Source organism: Corythoichthys intestinalis, chromosome 15 (genome assembly GCF_030265065.1).
Source record: "Corythoichthys intestinalis isolate RoL2023-P3 chromosome 15, ASM3026506v1, whole genome shotgun sequence".
Classification (NCBI taxonomy): domain Eukaryota; kingdom Metazoa; phylum Chordata; class Actinopteri; order Syngnathiformes; family Syngnathidae; genus Corythoichthys; species Corythoichthys intestinalis.
The window spans coordinates 31292623-31311873 of NC_080409.1; the positions used below are offsets into that span (position 1 = coordinate 31292623).

Below are 19251 nucleotides of genomic sequence, written 5' to 3' on the forward strand. Positions count from 1 at the left end.
GTTGAAATCGCGAAAGTCAAGTCAGTCGTAACCCGGGACTACCTGTACTAATACTACTGTTGGAGCTGTAACACTTCTACTCCCTGAAATGTCCCAGCTGCCCACCATTAGTTCCCACTCCTGTTCTTTGCCAAGTTTACCCCCCTCCATCCTTCTTCTTTGTTTCAAGAACATTCCAGGTTGGAGTTATGCGCTATCAGCTCTCATTTTGTTTTCACTCTACATTAACAGATCGTTCTGATTACACGCACAATTCCTCAGACTTCCTTAAGAGGCAATGACAAAAATCTAGCAGGCCAGAGGGAAGCGGAGGGTGGGACTCGGGGGGGCTGTTGTTTACTCAGGCGGCTCAGACAGCCGATAAACAGGACCCTGCGACACCCTTCACAGAACAGAGTTGGACTACCAGCTTTCATTTTGTTAGTCAATAGCCGGGGTCCTCAATTAGCAGACCGCGGTCCACGACCGGACCACAGCACACCTCTCTGCGGACCCAGAGCAAATGGGACTTTTCAAATAAATAAATAAATAAACTTTTTTAAATATATATTATTTGTATAAATCGCCGATCTATCGCTATGCGTTAATATTCTATCGCTAAATTTTGTTTTATTTTTAGTCAAATATCTTCCATGTTCCCACTTCTGTTGTCATCTCTATATAACGATGCGCTGATTGGCCGAGAGAGCCTGCATGGATGCGCTGATAGGCTGAGAGAGCGTGAATGGATGCGCTGATTGGCTGAGAGGACCTGCATGCTGCTAGCTAAAGTGGACAGACCGCAGCAGTATGAAACACAAGTCGCACCCGGCATTTAACAGTCTGTTTATAGCCATCAGTGGAAGACCGAATCTAACTAAATTTCATGCTCGAAAATCGCCGTTTCAATGAGACTGACAAATATGCATCCATTTTAACAACTGCAAGTACCAAACCAATATGCTTAAAGACAATTGACTTAAAAGTAAAAATGTGAAACACCATTATGTTAAAGAGCACAGCTCTTTTGAAAAGAAGTTTCCTCCTATATCACAATTGAGAAGGCAAGACATGAACAGGTTGAAGCAGTCATATCAAGAGTCAAGCAAGGTTATTGTTTAATTTAAGACACAACAACAAATTGCAACGGAGCGCTCATTCAGAGTGTCGTGGGTGTTGGCCAAACATAAGAAGCAGTTCTCTGATGGAGAAATAATAAAAGAGTGCATGACTGAAGTGATGGCAGCAATGTTCGAAGGAAAGAAAAGGAGGAAATGACAACAAAAATCAAACAAATCTCACTCCCAGATTCATCAACCACAAGACGCACTGAAGTACTGGCTGATGATGTGAGTAAACAGCTTTGTGACCCCCAAATGCCATCTCTCTCATTGAGCAGTGTTTTACAGTTAAAGTTACTGTCAATAATTATTTTGTTTGCACCTTAATGATAGAGCTCGTCATTTATGTTCTGTACATGTGAGCATGGACTGTACTACTTGCACATGTTTTCTTTTTTGTCCAGCAGTGTTTTACAGTTACAAAATGTGCTGTCAATACTTATGGTTTGCACTTCAATGACAGATCTTGTCAATTATTTAGTATACTTGTGTAAACATTGTACGTGCATGTTTTTTTTTGTATTTTTATTTTAAGCCAAGAATTTTTTTTTGTCAATGTATTTTTATTTAATCAGAATGTGCATTGTATTTTTGTTTGGTCAAAAGAAAACCATCTTTACCACCTTCGACCTGCCTTGTACTTGACCGACATTAATAAACAGACCCATGCTTGTATGAAAAAAACAATTGTGGACCTTGATGACCCCTGGTCAATAGAATATTCTCCCAAGAGCCTTAGGAATGAGAACATTGGGATTTTGTTGCTCTCCCGTGGGTCACTTAATGTAGATCAGACTTCCTATTCAATTTAAAGGCATTTTCGGATCACTTTCTTGTTAACTCATTGGCTGCCATTAATGGCACTAGACGTCCTATCCATGTTGACCGGAAGAGGAAGATTCGTTGATTCATTTGTTTGTCAATTGCAGCTAATGAGGTCATTGTAATGACTAAAACTAAATATGTTCCATGATTTTTCATTTTTTTGCGATTTCTTTTCTGGTTTTAATGGTTTATTTTGTATTTTTTTGCCATTTTTTTTTTCTTTTCTTTTTTTTTTTTTTTTGCAGTATGGTGCATTTTCTTTTAATGCATATTTTTCAGGGGGGTTTTTTTGCCTTTTGTGCAATTTCTCATGTTAAATTTTTTTTTTTGCGATAATTTGAGATTTTCTGTGGTTTTCAGGCTTTTTTGCATTGATTTTAGGGCATTTCTGCTCATTCTTAAATTCATGTAGAGTTTGGGGCTTTTTCAGGTCACTTTCATTTAATATAGGGCCCTCCCCCGATCAACTTTAACTGTATTTTTATTCATATTTTTATTCAATTTTCTATTTTTAGAAAAAAATATAGATTTCTGAGCATGAACTACAATATTACACATATATGTATTTGTTGCACATATTTGATGTTAGTATTTATTAGGGGTGTTAAAAAAAAAATCCATTCTGAGATATATCATGAAATTACGTCACGCAATTCTCGTATTGATTCAAAATCCGTCTGTATTGATCCTTACGTGTGTGTTTTGGGTGGAAATAAACAATTCAGTGGCTGCACTTCTACGCCCGTCCAGTTGTTGGCAGCGCGCAGCAGCATTGCTTTGCAGTGTTTTTGCCAAATTTTTATGGAACCATACATTTTTATGAAAAAGATTTTATTTGGTGTAAATTATGTTAATCGGATAAAAACGTAGGATAAGATACATTTTTAAATTAGAAATTTTAGATGTTTTTGCCATTGGAAATGAATGGGGCTATTTTTTTGTGTTTTTTTTTTTTTGTCAAAAAACCTGCATTTTTGCCGCAACCATAAACGTAAGTGGCAAAATTAAAAGACTGTCTGCGTCGTGTGAATTTTTGGAATGTTTGAAAGCTGGAACAGCGAGAACCAGTCAAAGTGCATGCTGCGAAGCACGCCAAAAAAGAAGACAGAAAAAAAGCTACAAATAGGATTGTGACAGTCCCCCATGTTTCTACACAGGTGCATGAGGGCCGGCTGGTGAAGATAACCAGGCTCCACTTGCACAAATTAAAAGCCACTAAAATGGTTGCTCCCATCAAAGCCGCGTTTGTTCGAGGGCCAGACGGGAAGTTGCAGTCTGTAGGTGGTGCCGTGACATCATTACATGCATACACAAGCAGGCCTGTTCTACTTAATGCAAATATGGCTATGTGACTTCATGTTTGGTGCTGGCACGGCGTTGTTTACCCAAAACACGGCACTCTTTTGAGGAGCACTTTATAGGGTACACCTGCACACCCTGAATAACATCCAAGAAAAAATAGGGCAGTTTCTAGTAGAGTAGTAATGTAAGAATATAGTTGTTATTGTGGCTAAAGTTTGTAACGTGTCATATTGGAACAACAAGACTTTTTGGCCATATTATAAGGTTTACACTACATAAAAAGGAGCATTGTAAGCATTGTCAAAGCATAATTCCAACTCAGTTTATAGGGTCGGTGGGTGTATTTATGGAAATAAACTGGAGGCGTTGTCCTTGATATTTTAAAGGCTGAAAGAATTTCAGTCACAGATTATTACACACTCTAAAGCCCAGGCGTGTTGCAATGCCTCGGTCAAGGAAAATTTGAATGCACAGGTGCTTTAAAGACAAATATTTTTTCTTAATTTCAAAATCTTTTTTTTTTTTTTTTTTTAATGTTTTCTTTGAAAATATTTTTCTCATCTAAAACTTCCGAAAATATCTGAGTGAAAATACATTTAAGTCAATTCTTAAATTTTCATCTTTAAAATATGTATAAAACAAAAATGTTTACCAATTTTAATGTAATTTCTTTCCACAAATGCTACAAACAAAATATTTGAAAAGATAACGTTTTGAGGGAGAATGATTTGAGAAAAAAACATTTTAAATACATTTTATAAATTATTTACCTTATTAAAATATATAAAAATTAGGGCTGTCAAATGATTAAAATTTTTTAATCGAGTTAATCACAGCTTAAAAATGAATTAATCGTAATTAATCGCAATTCAAACCATCTATAAAATATGCCATATTTTTCTGTAAATTATTGTTGGAATGGAAAGATAAGACACAAGATGGATATATACATTCAACATACGGTACATAAGTACTGTATTTGTTTATTATAACAATAAATCAAAAAGATGGCGTTACCATTATTAACATTCTGTTAACGCGATCCATGGATAGAAAGACTTGTAGTTCTTAAAAGTGTTATTACAAGTTATAGAAATTTTATATTAAAACCCCTCTTAATGTTTTCGTTGTAATAAAATTTGTTAAAATTTCAATCAAAAAATAAACTAGTAGCCCGCCATTGTTGATGTCAATAATTACTTACACAATGCTCATGGGTGCTGAAGCCTATAAAATCAGTCGCACCCAAGCGCCAGCAGAGGGCGACAAAACTCCGAAAAACACAACAAGTACACATTTCACTGTGCTGTCATTTTAATCTGTTTGCGCGGGGCATTTGTGCGTTAATTGCGTCAAATATTTTAACGTGATTAATTTAAAAAATTAATTACCGCCCGTTGACGCGATGATTTTGACAGCCCTAATAAAAATTAATACTGCTGTGTAGTAGGTCAGTATCACACTACAGGTGTAGTATAGTTCTTCCACATAAAAAATATATTTTATATTATTGCAAGCTTCTGTGTGACATTGTACAGTTTAAATATTAAAACCTTGTACAGAATATCGTACTGAAAAATTTTAAGAACTGAAAAAGTATTGCATATAAGTTAAGTAAAAATACCTTCCAAATTAAGTATTTAAAAGCAAAACGTTCTGAATGGCTTCATTCAAATGTATTAGGCTCGAGCGTTTACGTCACAGCAGCACGGGATCATGCGAGATTTGCGACAACGCAGCCATTTCGGAAGCAGGTCTGCATCACGGGACATTTAAACTTAACGGCAAATAAAATTAAACCACGAGTGCCAAAGATGGAAAAAAGTAAGGAAAACTTGCCAGTTCGATACAGAGACAAACTTGTTTCCACGGCGAAGGACAGATATGTGAGCAATTTTAAGGATGTGAACAATGTTGACCCTTACGAGCAAGCCGAACACAAATGGAATAAAGATGTCGACAAGCTTCCACCACTACGCGAAATGGACATCATGCTGTATTTAGTGTTTGGTGTAAGTAACTACACTCATCAGCAATTCCGAAACTACAAATCGCTACAAAGCTACGAACAGTTTTGCTGCGGATGGGTGCAGGATCTGCACATTATGACCATAGTAAACGGCAACACCATCTTTCTAGCAAAGGTAGGCAATGTGTGTTTACATTAGTCTGTGACCACGGATGTACAATTTTTTTGTTGCAGAAAATGTAGCCTGAGTACAAATTCTTTGCCACTCTCTCACGTCAAAATATTACAGCTTTTTCATTTAGCAACGACAGGAATTATGTCTTATGAAGACAATGCACATGTATGCATGCTAGTTGTTTAGCTGTAGCTATAGCTAACAACAGGCCGACTTAGGGCACAAAGTTACCGAAATTTGCGTAAACAAACGAAATTAACTTACCGGAGTGGAAGTGCATAGAGCAAACTCTGTGTGTAACTGGAGAATCAAACGTTATGCCCTTCCTTCTGATCGAAGCCACCCATGCCATTCTTCGACGTTTGGTAAGTTCAGATATGACCTTTCCCTCGCCTTTTCTCCATGTAGGGATCCGGAAGAAACTCAATGGTGTTCCGTCGAGCTGTACATTCTCCTTTCTATTCGATCGGTTGTTGCAATTCTTTACCGCACAATAATTTCCAACCATTTTTAAAGAGCGACCTGTGTTGAAATGCCTCACTGTTTATGTTTCCCGCTTCCAAAATGGCGATAGCGGCGGAAACCTCGCGAGTGCCACGTCATACGCTCGAGCCTAATTGTATTTGAAGTTAAAGGGCAACTGAAGACTTTTCCTAATTTTGGTGTAATTTTACGAATATAAACTTTAAACGAGTTAGTCAAAACAACCATGACATTATCAACACGTAATTACAAGGATAATTTGCGTTTTTTTAGTTTTTTTGCACTCCATTAATGGTCCCTACGCAAACCCGGAAGTGTGACGTAGGCAACAGAATACTACCCACAGCTAGCATAGCAGCAACACCGATATCAGTGATATTTCCACCAAAGGTAACCATTCAGGATCGCTCTTTCGTGACGCTACCGATGGCAAAGGCTCCCAGGAAAGATGAACTACAATTCATCCCTACATGTTTGAACCTGAGGCGTCAGATGGCGGCGATTTCGTTGACACAGCATATGGCGTCATGACGCCAATTGACAGCTCGTCACTTAACGAACGGGAGAGTGAGTGGTAAGCCTAAATCCAGCATCGTGATTTTTTCATTAGAGAGAATGCGATTACATGGTTGTATATTTTTCCATGCTCTCCACATAGCTAAAACTGGATATTAGGTAATGGGACAGCTCCTACTGATCTAAATATGATAGAGCTAACCCAAATGTGGCTAAATGAATGATATGTTATTGATTTTTCAAAATAAATGACAAAACGATTTTATTTTCCAGGTGTTGCTGTAAACCGTCAAGTAATTACCCTTCCAAGAGTATGTGTGACAACTAAGCTGTACTGAAGATTAGGATTCCAAGCACTCACCATTGCAGGTACCGTCATCCGCCAGCAAGTAACCCAGGATGCACGGCACCGTGTAGCTAACTTGCGGGTAGCTGGGCTCAGCCGACCTTGGTGGGGCCGGCACGTAGCTATCCGGTGCTCCTGCGGACGTCACGCCCCCACCGCCGCCACCGCGCCCCGTGTAGACTGTGTCAGGCTGCTGCACCTGCGGCACCTGGGGTTGGTCAGACCCATAAGGCTGGTTGTAGAGACCGCGGGGCAGGCATAGATAGCCCCCGTTCTGGTTGACGCAACGCATGTCGCCCCTGCATGGGTTAGGAAGTGTCCGGCACTCGTCCTCGTCTGTTAGAAGGACACGATCATACTCGCATCCACATTTTGTGATACATCACCAAAAATGGCCACTTACCTATACACTGTCTTGACCTGCGGTCGTATCTGAAGCCATCTGTGCATGTCTGCACGGACGCCAAAACAATTGGAATGCTTAATATTAAGGCTGTCAAATGATTAAAATTTTTAATCGTGTTAATTACTCGATTAAAAATTAAAAATTTAAACTTAAAAATTAATTAATCATAATTAATCGCAATTAATCGCAATTCAAACCATCTATAAAATATGCCATATTTTTCTGTAAATTATTGTTGGAATGGAAAGATAAGACACAAGATGGATACATACAGTGGGGAGAACAAGTATTTGATACACTGCCAATGGGAAAACCCATTGGCAGTGTATCAAATACTTGTTCTCCCCACTGTACGTTCAACATACGGTACATAAGGACTGTATTTGTTTATCATAACAATAAATCAACAAGATGGCATTAACATTATTAACATTCAGTTAAAGCGATCCATGGATAGAAAGACTTGTAGTTCTTAAAAGAAAAGTGTTAGCACAAGTTATAGAAATTTTATATTAAAACCCCTCTTAATGTTTTCGTTCTAATAAAATTTGTACAATTTTCAATCAAAAAATAAACTAGTAGCCCGCCATTGTTGATGTCAATAATTACTTACACAATCCTCATGCCTGCTGAAGCCTATAAAATCAGTCGCACCCAAGCACCAGCAGAGGGCGGCAAAACTCCACAAAACACAAGTGAGCGTTTCACTGTACTGTCATTTAAATCTGTCTGAGCGGGTCAACTGCGTTAATTGCGTCAAATATTTTAACGTGATTAATTTAAAAAATTAATTAACGCCCGTTAACGCAATAATTTTGACAGCCCTACTTAATATATGATGTTGGTTTTGCATTTAATTGACTTACGTAAACTGCACACACCTGCCACGACAGTTCTGCTTTTAAATTTAGTTATGAATAAACTCTCACCTCAGATACGTTCACTTCAAGGTTGCATCTTAAAAGTTTTTTTCAGTATTAGATATAATCAGGGGTGAAAGTGGGCCAGTTCCGGTATAAGATTCAGGGCCGGAATGCTGTTCCAGTACACGGTGCTTTGATTCCGAAAATATGACAGCAACTGTCAAAACGCTATGTGAAAAAAAATAATAATAATGCTAAGGTGCCACACATGCATTTAATCTCCAAGAAGAAAACAATCTACCAACATCAGATTTACATACACAAGTGTTAACAACAAGCATAATGAAGTGCTTGAGTAGCCTAATCCGTTTCCACCAATATTTATTAGTTATTTTATTCCACGGACGGCATGGAGGTTTCCGCAGCTGCTGCAGTTATCAGAGTCTGACGATGATAAGTCACGTCAATGTGCGAATGTACGCAGCAAAACAAAACGCCTGGACTCATTCATCTGTTCAATCGGGTGACATACAGACATGTGATCAGCAGAGATAGTTAGCTCTGATTGGTTCAAATGTGCATGTTTTCTGGAATAGCAAAAAAAAAAAAAAACGGTTGTTGAATTGATGCAACAAAAAAAGGGCAAAACATAAAATGGATCAAATCTTTAAGAGCAACGAAAGACTTGAGGAGGGTTATTTATCATATTTAGTTTTATTTGCTCTGATGGGGAGGTTCAGAACATCTTAGCTGTCAATGTGCACTTAGGACTTATATTTGTTCATTTATGTTAGGCTACTTTTTCATTTCCTTATGATTTGAAAAAGTCATTGTTTGCGCGATCTTCAAAATATATTCCATTTCACTCTGCATATAATAATATAAGTCATTTGTACTTATTTTTCTGAATGTATGTTACTTATATATATATATATTTTTTTTTTTTAAAGGAAATGTTACTTTGCCACTTACACCCATGGATATAATAGATAGTATTAGATAGAATAGATTTGTGCAGGCCAGTTCATTATTCGCATTTAGAAAAGCTTTTTTTTTGGGGGGGGGGGGGGGGGGGGGGGGGGGTTAGATGCTATCACTGCATGACTGATATTAGATGCTAAATAAATGGTGGGAGTGGAGTTTTTACATAAATGATTCAAATGTCTACATATTCAAATAACGCATGGCTGCTAAGGACTTTTGAATGGCATCACATCTTTGACCATACTCTGCTGCCAGCCCTCCCCTTCTAAATACATTGACATACATCAATGGCAGCCGGTGTTTTTAAAGTTCCATAATACAAGCCGCATTTTCCAAAGACAACTTTAGAAGAGGCATTTCAAGCATCCTTCTTAATTAAACATTACTATGTCCTCTACATCTCATATTCATATTAAAAAAAGTATCTTTTTAAAATGTTCAGGATAACAGGACATAACTGCGTTGATTTTTGTGTGAAATCAATGGCAAAATATGCTTACCTGGCTGTGTGCTGACTGCATGCAAAGCAAAATAAATAGCAGAGCTGCCACCATCCTGCAAGTAGATACTATAATTCCAATTTTACTCAACAACATTAATGCATAAAAGATCTAATACTGACCTTGTAGGCGAGCAAAACGTGAAGCCACGTATGTCACCGAGCGTGTTTTTCATTTCCTCCCCAGCGCCTTTTCACTTCGCCGACCCTTAAAACGTTGACCCCCCCCTCAGTTGGCTTAGACCCCCGCCCGCACAATGTCATACACAACAACTCCCCCCCCAAAGAGGACCAAGGCACTGTTGGTGTCGCCTATTTAAAAAAAAAAAAAAAAAAAAAAGACAAATTAGCAAGGCCTCCCGCCCCTGCCTCACTCCACAGCTGGATCCCATCAGACCAGGAAGGGACGCCCCCCTGGATAACACCCCCCCCCTTTCAAGCTCACTTAAAGCCAAGTCACCAACAGAGGGCAGAAGTACTTTTATTATCTTTTTTCTGGTTTCTCCAATTTACAAAAAAAACGTCTGTTGACTGTAAGATAAATGTACAAACAAGTCTGTAAATATAAATATTTCTATCAAGCATTTACACTTAATTATACAAGTAATTTGCACAAAATAACAGGCACTTTGATATCCAACCCTCATAACCAGTGCCCATTAGTAAAAGGAAAAAAAACAATCCCACCCAATAGACATATTCAACTGTGTAATAGTAGTGTCATTATGACTTGAACACATGTTGGCGCGTAGTCAGTGCCGGCTACCGCAACCGCAAAATGCCTGGCAACTCCGCTTGCATGCGTGCTCGACATCCTCATAAAATTTAAAGAACAAAAAAATGAGGGGGCTGTAAACTGCAATGATCGCAAGGTCACTTTGGTGTAGAAACCATGAAGTGGGACCAAAAAACAGAAAGAAAAAAAACCTAATCATTCAAATGAATAATGTGCTTTTCTGTCCTGCCGAACATTTGTGGTTGTCACATAAAGGGTGGATTCAAATAAGTTTGTTACCCTTGGCGACATAAACGAGTTGACCCCTGAAAAACAGCAAGACTTAAGAAATTGGATATTTTGGTTTCAAGCAGGAAGTCGGAGGTTCACAGAAAGGCTGCTGAATTTGAAAACCTAGCTTGATATAGTGCAGCCTCGGACAAAAAAATTGGACTTTTCAATGTCACACTCAGTATTATTGTTTCGTTAGCCTTTTAGCTATTGGCTTTAATCCTAGCTTGATTGACAATGAATTTGGTAGTCGCAGGCTGTGTTCGGAATCACTCATTTTCCACTTATCATGCCCTATAAAGTGAGTTTGCCATTTGTAGTCCCATTAGGAATTGTGGCAAAACATTAAACAATTACCTTCTCCAGGGTTGGCACTATCTGCCATGGACAGCAATAGAAGTCTACACCAGTTAAACTTGGAGGGCTGGCAGCGTAAGATTGATGCCAGCCTCTCGCAGTTCAAATGGAGCGGACGGCATTACCAACGATACCGCTGAAACATAATAAAAATCCAAATCAAAAGTTCTCGGCCATCTCTGCTTTCTACAAAAGAAGCACTTTGATTAATCTGCATAGAACAAATCCATCTTCCACTTCACTGCTTCAACAGGTCCTTGAGTACGGCGCCACCGCTTGCCTCGGCCGACACGGGCACAGGTGTGAAGGTGGGTAAAGCATCCGAAATGGGTTTCATCAATAGGTGCCCGCCCGGGCCGCCGGGGGTGATGGTGCCAGTCCCCAATAGGGGTACGGCGGCAGAGCGTGGAGCCAGGAAGGGGTTGCTCGTCTTACTAGCTGCCGTCGCACCAGTCGTGGGCATTTTCCTTGAGGGTGGGGGGCCCAGAGGCTTGATATCCAGGACGGGAAGCTTGGGTGGGGGGAGTGAGGGTGTCGATTCGGTTTCCAGGAACTTGACAAACATCTCTGAAAAGGACTGTGACATGAAAAAAAAAAACAATTTTACTGTTCTCGACCTGGAAAAAAATCCCACTGGAACTGCTAACTTTTGTTGCTGTTGGCTACAAGAAGAGCGTTTGTTACCGTGTTCAAGTTATGTCCGCTGTTGGGCCTCTGAGGAGTATTGGGGACGCTATGTGCCCCCCGGCCGCCGAGCCAGCTCGACACCCAGCCGCTCACACCACGGGTCGTGTCCTCCTCCAGCATCTAGGCAGCAAAAGAAGATGTATGGGAATCACCAATCACTCTCATATACTGTAACCTTAAAATGAAATTGGAGACACTTCTGCACTAATTGTCGTGGGACATAACGATAATTTTATTTATGTAGTAACGATCCAGTCAAATCGATCGAAACAACATCGAGCAACATTATTACCTTTTCATTGTGTTATTTTGTTAAAAAGAATAATTTTCGTTCAAGTATCTGAAATGTTTCACCAACAAAATCAGCAAAAACATTAAAACGGCTTTGTACTTTTTATTCCTTTAGGTAGTTGTTCTTATATATTTTACAGCATGTACTACCTTAAAAGTACTTGGCGCGCTGAGTACCCAAATTTAGGCCAAAATTAAACAGAGGTTTTGTTTATTTTTATAAACCAGTTTGACATTCAGAATATACACTTGTCTAAGATTTTGATCCACCCTAATCTCTTTGAAAAGAAACAATTTCAAAACATTACATGTAAACCTTTTGTAGTTCAAGAGGCCGTTTACACGACAACAGCAACGCAAAAACGTTTCCAGAGAGCACTATCGTATACACGGCGACGGTGTTTTGGGGGGCTGAAAACGCAAAAATTTTAAAACGCTTTCCAGAGTACAAATTTTGAAAATGCTCCCACCTGTCGTCGCTGTCTACTCTAAACAGTTGACAACGCAAAATTGAGTTTTGGGTGACAACTGATATTCATACTCCGGAACAGTAGGTGGCATAAATGCTCCCAGGGTTTCTACAGGTATCAGCAAATCTCATTTGATTCTTTTTAATCCCATGTTAAACAAATTTAATCCCCAAGCCAAACTGCAGATAGTTTCACTCACACAAATCGTAAGTAGAGTTGACTGTTAATGACTTCTTAACCGATACCCCGACATTGTCCAACTCCAAAAAATCCGATACCGATAACAAACAAATACCGATATATGCTGTCGTGGACTTAACATATTATGGCTAATTGTATTGTGATGCCCTACTGGATACTTTAATAATGATAAATCTAACAACTTCAAGGTTTTCCAATAAAAAAATCTGTGAAAAATGTATTTATTGTTGAAATCAAAATTGTGCAAACATCAGTTTTTGGGATCAGGTGCAAGTGCTAAGTGCCAATAATCTATATATATCACATATGGCTCACACAGTGCTTCTGGCTCAAAAGAACAACAAAGGCACACAGTTTCAGTACAGTAAATGAGATATGTAATGAGTTCAGTATTTTTATTTTTCTGTTATTTATTGTTCATTTAATTTTTGCACCATTAATGCAAATGGTATGCTCACATGACAAATCCCAAGCATCTTAGTTTGGAGACATAGAATTGTCAATAAGCGTAATTGATGTGCTAGGCTGTGACCAGCCTTTGAAGGCAGAAGGCTTCTACATAGACTTTGAAGGCAACATGCATATTGGCCAAAACCGATAATGAAAAACAGATGTCAATATTATCCGATATCATTTTAAAATGATTTTATCGGCCGACCGATAATATCAGACAATTGTAATAAATAAAAAAAAAAAATTTTTTTTTTTTTAAGTTTTTCTTTAAACCGTCAACTTTCAGTAATTCTTAATACCTCAAATATTTCGTTGAATGCTTTTTAAGGCCTGAATTGTGACAAAATCCATTTAATGACTTAATTATATCAATTGACTTATATTTGCTAAAGGGGTGAAGACACTGATGACATCAGTTCACGAGGATAGTCCGATTCTGTATGAAAACAAGTCTTCAAGTGGCAACCTTGTACACCGTCTACTGTAATCAACATTATTCAAAAATCTAGTCAACTATTCGTTGTCGTGAAAATGTGGCCTAAGTTGAATACAGCTGAACTATCCTTGAAAAATGCATGTGAGTGGATGAAAAAAAACATTGCAGTCAATGAAACAATCTTTTGCGCACCACTAGAGGGAGCCACACTGGTTAAATATAACCAATTTTATTGAATGTGTACAGTACATAATCGGGATGTTCCCACTCGAATCACATGATCGGAAATTGGGCTCGATCGCGCAATTTTCTGAGGATCGGAATCGAGTGTTAAAGATCAGGTTTTAAAAAGGTCTTTAATTATTTTTAGGGCTGTCAAATTTATTGCGTTAACGGGCGGTAATTATTTTTTTAAATTAATCACGTTAAAATATTTAACGCTATTAACGCATGTGCGGCACGACCCACTCACGCAGTACTGTAAACAGCCTACAATGGCGCAGTTTTACTTATTAACAGAGCTAAGGGGCAGCGTTAAGTGAGTAGTCTCGATACAAGCACTCATTTGGGCCGTGCTTTTAATTGGCACAAGCTTCAACATTTCCCCCACATCTACTATAAATATTGTGGGAAAGCAATGTGGGGAAGAATGACAGGAATTGATCTTTTTCTTAATACCATGTATTGCACCTAACGCAGAGAAGATATAGCATTTGCAGCCACCACACACAGTCATGGTTGCACCACTTCCCACCATGCATTTGGGCAGAACAGTTAAGTCAATACAGTATCACTTACTGAAAGCTCAACAAATACACTAGATGGCAATATGTACTCACAATATACAAAGTCACATTTATCCTTTAAGAATTACAAGTCTTTCCATCCGTGGATCCCTTTCACAGAAAGAATGTTAATAATGTGAATGCCATCTTGAGGATTTATTGGTATAATAAACAAATACAGTACTTATGTACAGTATGTTGAATGTATATATAGCCGTCTTGTCTTATCTTTCCATTCCAACAATAATTTACAGAAAAATATGGCATATTTTAGAGATGATTTGAATTGCGATTAATTACGATTAATTAATTTTTAAGCTGTGATTAATTCGATGAAAAATTTTAATCGCTTGACAGCCCTAATTAATTTCATTTGTAAGTATTAACTAAATATAGATCGACATATCGGCTGGAAATTTGACATATATCGGTACGTTTTTCTGCTTCATGCTCGTACAGCCTCACTCTCCCTCCTGCTCCTTTTCTTGGTTAGCAGTGCACTGCGAGTTTTGCTTGTTAAAGTTAATGATGACTGACAAGCGTTGAAGCTTTGATCTTTCCAGAGAAGCTTGGCAGCGCTACCTTCAAAGACGCCGAATGTGTCAATCATCATTTAGCTTGTTAAACACTAGTGTGCTGTGGCAAATCATTGCGTGTGTATGCGCGGCTGTTCTCAGCAGCGAGCGGATTTGAGTGGACTCACTCAATGAAGCATTTAATAAAGACAAGCATTTTTCTACGTTATTGTTGTTTATAAATAATTCACATACGGTGGGACAGTAACAGCTTTAAAACTTTTTTTTTTTTAACACTTTTTCCCCCCAGACAGCTAGTAATTTTACCTTTTATTCCACTTTATAAGAGATGTTTCTGAGTCAAGGAAATTCAGGCACTTCTGAAGCTATTGTTTTTATTTGTGTGATTCAATAAACATGCTTTAGGCATTTCAATGAAGTTCAATGTTTGCATTATTCAGTTTTTTATACACTTCTACAGCAAATGAATATCGGCTCCAAAAATCGGTTATCGGCCCCTGTAACTACTAACAATCTGTATCGGTCCTGAAAAACTAATATCGGTCCATCTCCATCACTAGTATTAAACTCAATGGCAGTGAAACATCATCGCTGAATGCTAGCCTTCCATTTGAAATGGATTTGATGTCTAAAACTGTCAACACCAGTGAATGAGTTAAAAGCAAAAAAAAAATAATCCAGAGGTTTACTGCAAACAATTTATACACAGAACATTTTATACTATATAGTGTATATTTACATATACACTAACACTAGTGGAACAAACTTTGCAAAACAAAGAGAAAATGTCCAGCAACAGCAAAAAAAAAAAAAAAAAAAAAAGTCAAGAAAATCACAACCAAGATATATAAACTGATAAATTGAGCTTAAATTTATTTATGTAAAACAAATTATACAAAAAAAGGGGGAAAAAAGGTACTGGCAGACCCTCAAAATTAGGTGACTTGGACTCAGACTTTCATGCTTAGTACATAATACCCTTGAATTGTAGCAGATTTTGTACTATCGGCAAAAACCAAAAGATAAAATTGATGATTACACCACTATACAAAACATGAATACATCACTGGTACTGCATGAGTTCATGGGTTCTAGCCTCCCGTCGAAAAACACAAACATTTTGTAATGTGTTTCCACTGCTGTAGATATAACACTGTAACTATTGTCTATTAAGTTGTGCATGAAAAAACCCAGGCAAACAAATGGCAGCTCTTCTGTTGTTATAAAAAAATTGCGGCAAAAGCCTCAGACAAGTTGAACTTGATGGGCCTCATTTCCCCCATTCTGTCCACATAATTAGATCCGCGGGGTATGTTTTGCTGACTCAACACACCGTTGCGGGAGGAAGTGGCCTCACCGCACTGTCACCCTCCCTCTCCGTCGACATTGATCGCAGCTGGATGCACTTAGAGCGCTCTGTGAACCCGCAAGCGGGACGCAAACTTGAGCGAGGAAGAACAGTAGTGTTTAAGGGGGGAAAAAAAGGCAAGAGATCCACAGTGACAAAAGTGCACCGCCATAAAAATGTTCTTTGTCTTTGGGGCACAGTAATCCAATTGGCCGTGTCTGCTTCCCCATAGTAGGGTTAGAATGGTTCCAAGAGGCTCCTTCCAGACCTTCTGGTTGACAAAAAACCAACAGCCACTTTCGTAGAATTTTTAGGGCTTTTTTGTGGTCTGTGAAGAGCAAATTTACATTTCTAAACGTGCATTTCCAGCTCTATGCAAACACTTCTCTTTTGTAACACTCAGATATTGTCAGATTTTTGAAGATCTCAGAAGATCCTTACAGCTTAATCCTGACCATTTTAAAGATATATACTTCTTTTACTGCATAAACTTTAACATAATTTCTTGTAATATGTTTGAAAAAATATATACAGTGATCCCTTGCTACTTCACGCTTCAAACTTTGTGCCCTCAGTCTATTGCGGATTTTTTTTTCCCAATTAAAAAAAAAAAAAAAAAACAGTATTTTATAGAGATGTCCTGATCCGATCACGTACAGCCTCTCACCTCTCCCTCTGCTGCATGTCTTGCTCACCAAGAAGCTGCATTTTAAACTTAACGATGAGTGACAGCTCTGTAGCTTTGCTCTTGTCAGAGAAGCTTGGGAGCGCCGTCCTTGAAAGGCGCCGAATGTATGCGCTCGTTGAGCTTGATAAACAGTAGCGGTAGTGTGCTGTGGTGACTTACCGTGTGTAAGTGAGCAGCGGGAGTGGATTTGAGTGGACTGACTCAATGAAGCATTTAATAAAGACATTTTGCTACGTTATTCTATTCACCAAAAGTCGGCCTCGTCTGTTTTTTTTTTATCACTTTTCTCAACTTGCTCATCAGCAGGGGCTAAAAATGTGTTGCATTAAGCTAATAGTATTTAAATATACATAGCATCGTTATCTAAAGAATCATTTATCGTCAAGAAATTGGTGATTTACACCCCTAATGTTTGTTGATAAGGTCAGCCGCGATTCTATTTGATTTAATGGAGTTCAATCAATTTAATATAATATTATTTACACATTTAAGTTACAATTCACTTCAAGCAATAAACCATAGAAAGAAAATTAGCTGAATTAGCTGAAGTAGCTGAAACATTCCAGATATTTGAATGAAAACCATTATTGACAACAACAACATTGACAATGTTGCTCAATGTTTTTTTTTACATTTCGATCGATTTGATTGCTGCTTAACCCATCGATATATGAATCCAAATAAATGTATTGCTACAGCCCTACAAAATAGAGGCATTTTGGCACAAGAATTTGACAGTTTGCATGAGACAGTACCCCCCTTTGCCCAACAGGCAAAAACTGACTTTTTCATGAGTACTTTAAGCACATAAACACACATAAAAAAATTCCAACATACTTTGTTGTTTTTAAACAAGTCATATAATCAGTTAAATTATTGGAACATTACTGAAAGGGGCATTTGAACACGCACACCTCACTGCGCTTGTGCGTTTACGAGGCGGGCTCCAACAGAAGCGACGTTATTGCGGCATGGGCCACAATCCTGACATTCATTTCAAACAAAAACTGTTTTTAATTAATCACTGACCTTTTCCATGTCCTCTTGGCCCAGACCCAGCACACTACCCATGAGCCTCAGCACATCCGTGCGCTTGTTTCGGGGCGTGTGGAAGTAGCCCTGGAGCAGGTTACGCATAAGGGCCCTGAGGACACAAAATTCAAGTGGAATCTTAATGTTATTTCATAAATTAACTACCGTTTTGGCCCGAATATAAGACTGTGTCTTTTGCATTGAAATAAGATTGAAAAAGTGGGGGTCGTCTTATATTCGCGGTCTATACGTTGTCTATACGTTATACCCACTCACGACGCTAGATGGCGCCAGATATCATTGAAGCGATGTTCTGGCATGACAGATCTCAGCTACTCTCAAGTTTAACCAGTTTGCATTATTTTATTGCAATGTTTTTTCCTTATTCAGATTTGTTTCAAGACTACATTTACAGTTAGACTTCATTTCAATGGTTAATGCAGTTATTGCAATTTTGTTGTTTTATCGCACTAGATTGGTTTACTTACATTTCAAAAACCAGAATGTGATTGCACTTTAGTTTACACATTTAAATGTTCAGATATTAAGATTTGAATGAGGCAAAATAACATGCTTTTTCTCTCAAACATATTGTTATAATAATTTTGTTTCAGATGTACTGTAAATACTTTCTGTATAAAAATTTGCTGTTCAAAAAGTCTTTTTTCAAACTTGAGTCTTGAAAAAGAGGGGGTCGTCTTATAATCAGGGCCGTCTTATATTCGGGCCAATACGGTAATTGGCTGCCAGTGACGCTGCCAACCCTCCCAGGTCTAATGGACTGGACGTCTATCTGTGTCAATACCAGCCATAGAGATGAGCTACGAGGCATTTACCATTTATGATTACCACAATCATTTAGCAACAACACGAACAAAAAAGCATATTTTCTACTTCTGAGTACAATTGTCTGTGCAAATTACAAATCAGTAGCTTAAACTGAATTATTTGTCCAAATAAATCTATTAGTACTCAAGTGCCACATTTCATTATTAACATGAATGAACTTTTTATTTTCAAATACTTCTCACTATAGGGATGAATAAAAATCATAATCCATTACAGCGCTACTCTAAAAAAGAATAGCATTTGTGTTTTATCATTGGGGGAAAAAACTTTCAATAATACTGTTCTTTATCAAAGTAGTAATAAAAAAAAATAAAAATAAGTAAATTTCAGTGGACGTATAAAGCACAGTGCATCTGCTAAATTCCACTGCCAGTCACATCACCTACTTGTCAATCTTGCCCTCCGTGCTGTTCAACAGGTTCATTAGTTTCTTCTGGGCTTCCTCCAACATCTCTTGTCTCACATCCACTACACACACACACACCCACATGGAGGTTAGGTGAGCAGCCATATACATCAGACGACATGTATTGTACATGTACCATAGGCAGCAGTCAGATAAGAAGCTGGGAAAACACATTAGCTCATAGACCAGGTCTACAATAACACAGGATAAAGTCCAAAGGTCGTTTGTTTTATTTCAA

At 38.2% G+C, this 19251-nt stretch overlaps 2 protein-coding genes across 3 annotated transcripts in view; both read right to left on the reverse strand.

Moving 5' to 3' along the window:
• fbln5 (fibulin 5) overlaps nt 1-9704 on the reverse strand; it is a 36018-nt gene extending 26314 nt beyond the window's left edge. Inside the window, exons 1-4 of the mRNA XM_057858984.1 lie at nt 9592-9704; nt 9470-9524; nt 7120-7168; nt 6732-7052 (exon numbers count right to left, since the gene is read on the reverse strand). Coding sequence (XP_057714967.1) covers nt 6732-7052; nt 7120-7168; nt 9470-9524; nt 9592-9644 — 478 coding nt within the window. The 5' untranslated portion in view covers nt 9645-9704. The remainder of the gene's footprint in view (nt 1-6731; nt 7053-7119; nt 7169-9469; nt 9525-9591) is intronic.
• Nucleotides 9705-9931: 227 nt separating this feature from the next.
• The window catches only part of trip11 (thyroid hormone receptor interactor 11), a 30136-nt gene continuing 20816 nt past the window's right edge, over nt 9932-19251 (reverse strand). For both annotated transcript variants that reach the window (XM_057860141.1, XM_057860140.1), the window contains 4 exons: nt 18994-19075; nt 17756-17870; nt 11516-11638; nt 9932-11408 (listed from right to left, as the gene is read on the reverse strand). In XM_057860141.1, coding sequence (XP_057716124.1) covers nt 11070-11408; nt 11516-11638; nt 17756-17870; nt 18994-19075 — 659 coding nt within the window. In that variant the 3' untranslated portion in view covers nt 9932-11069. The remainder of the gene's footprint in view (nt 11409-11515; nt 11639-17755; nt 17871-18993; nt 19076-19251) is intronic.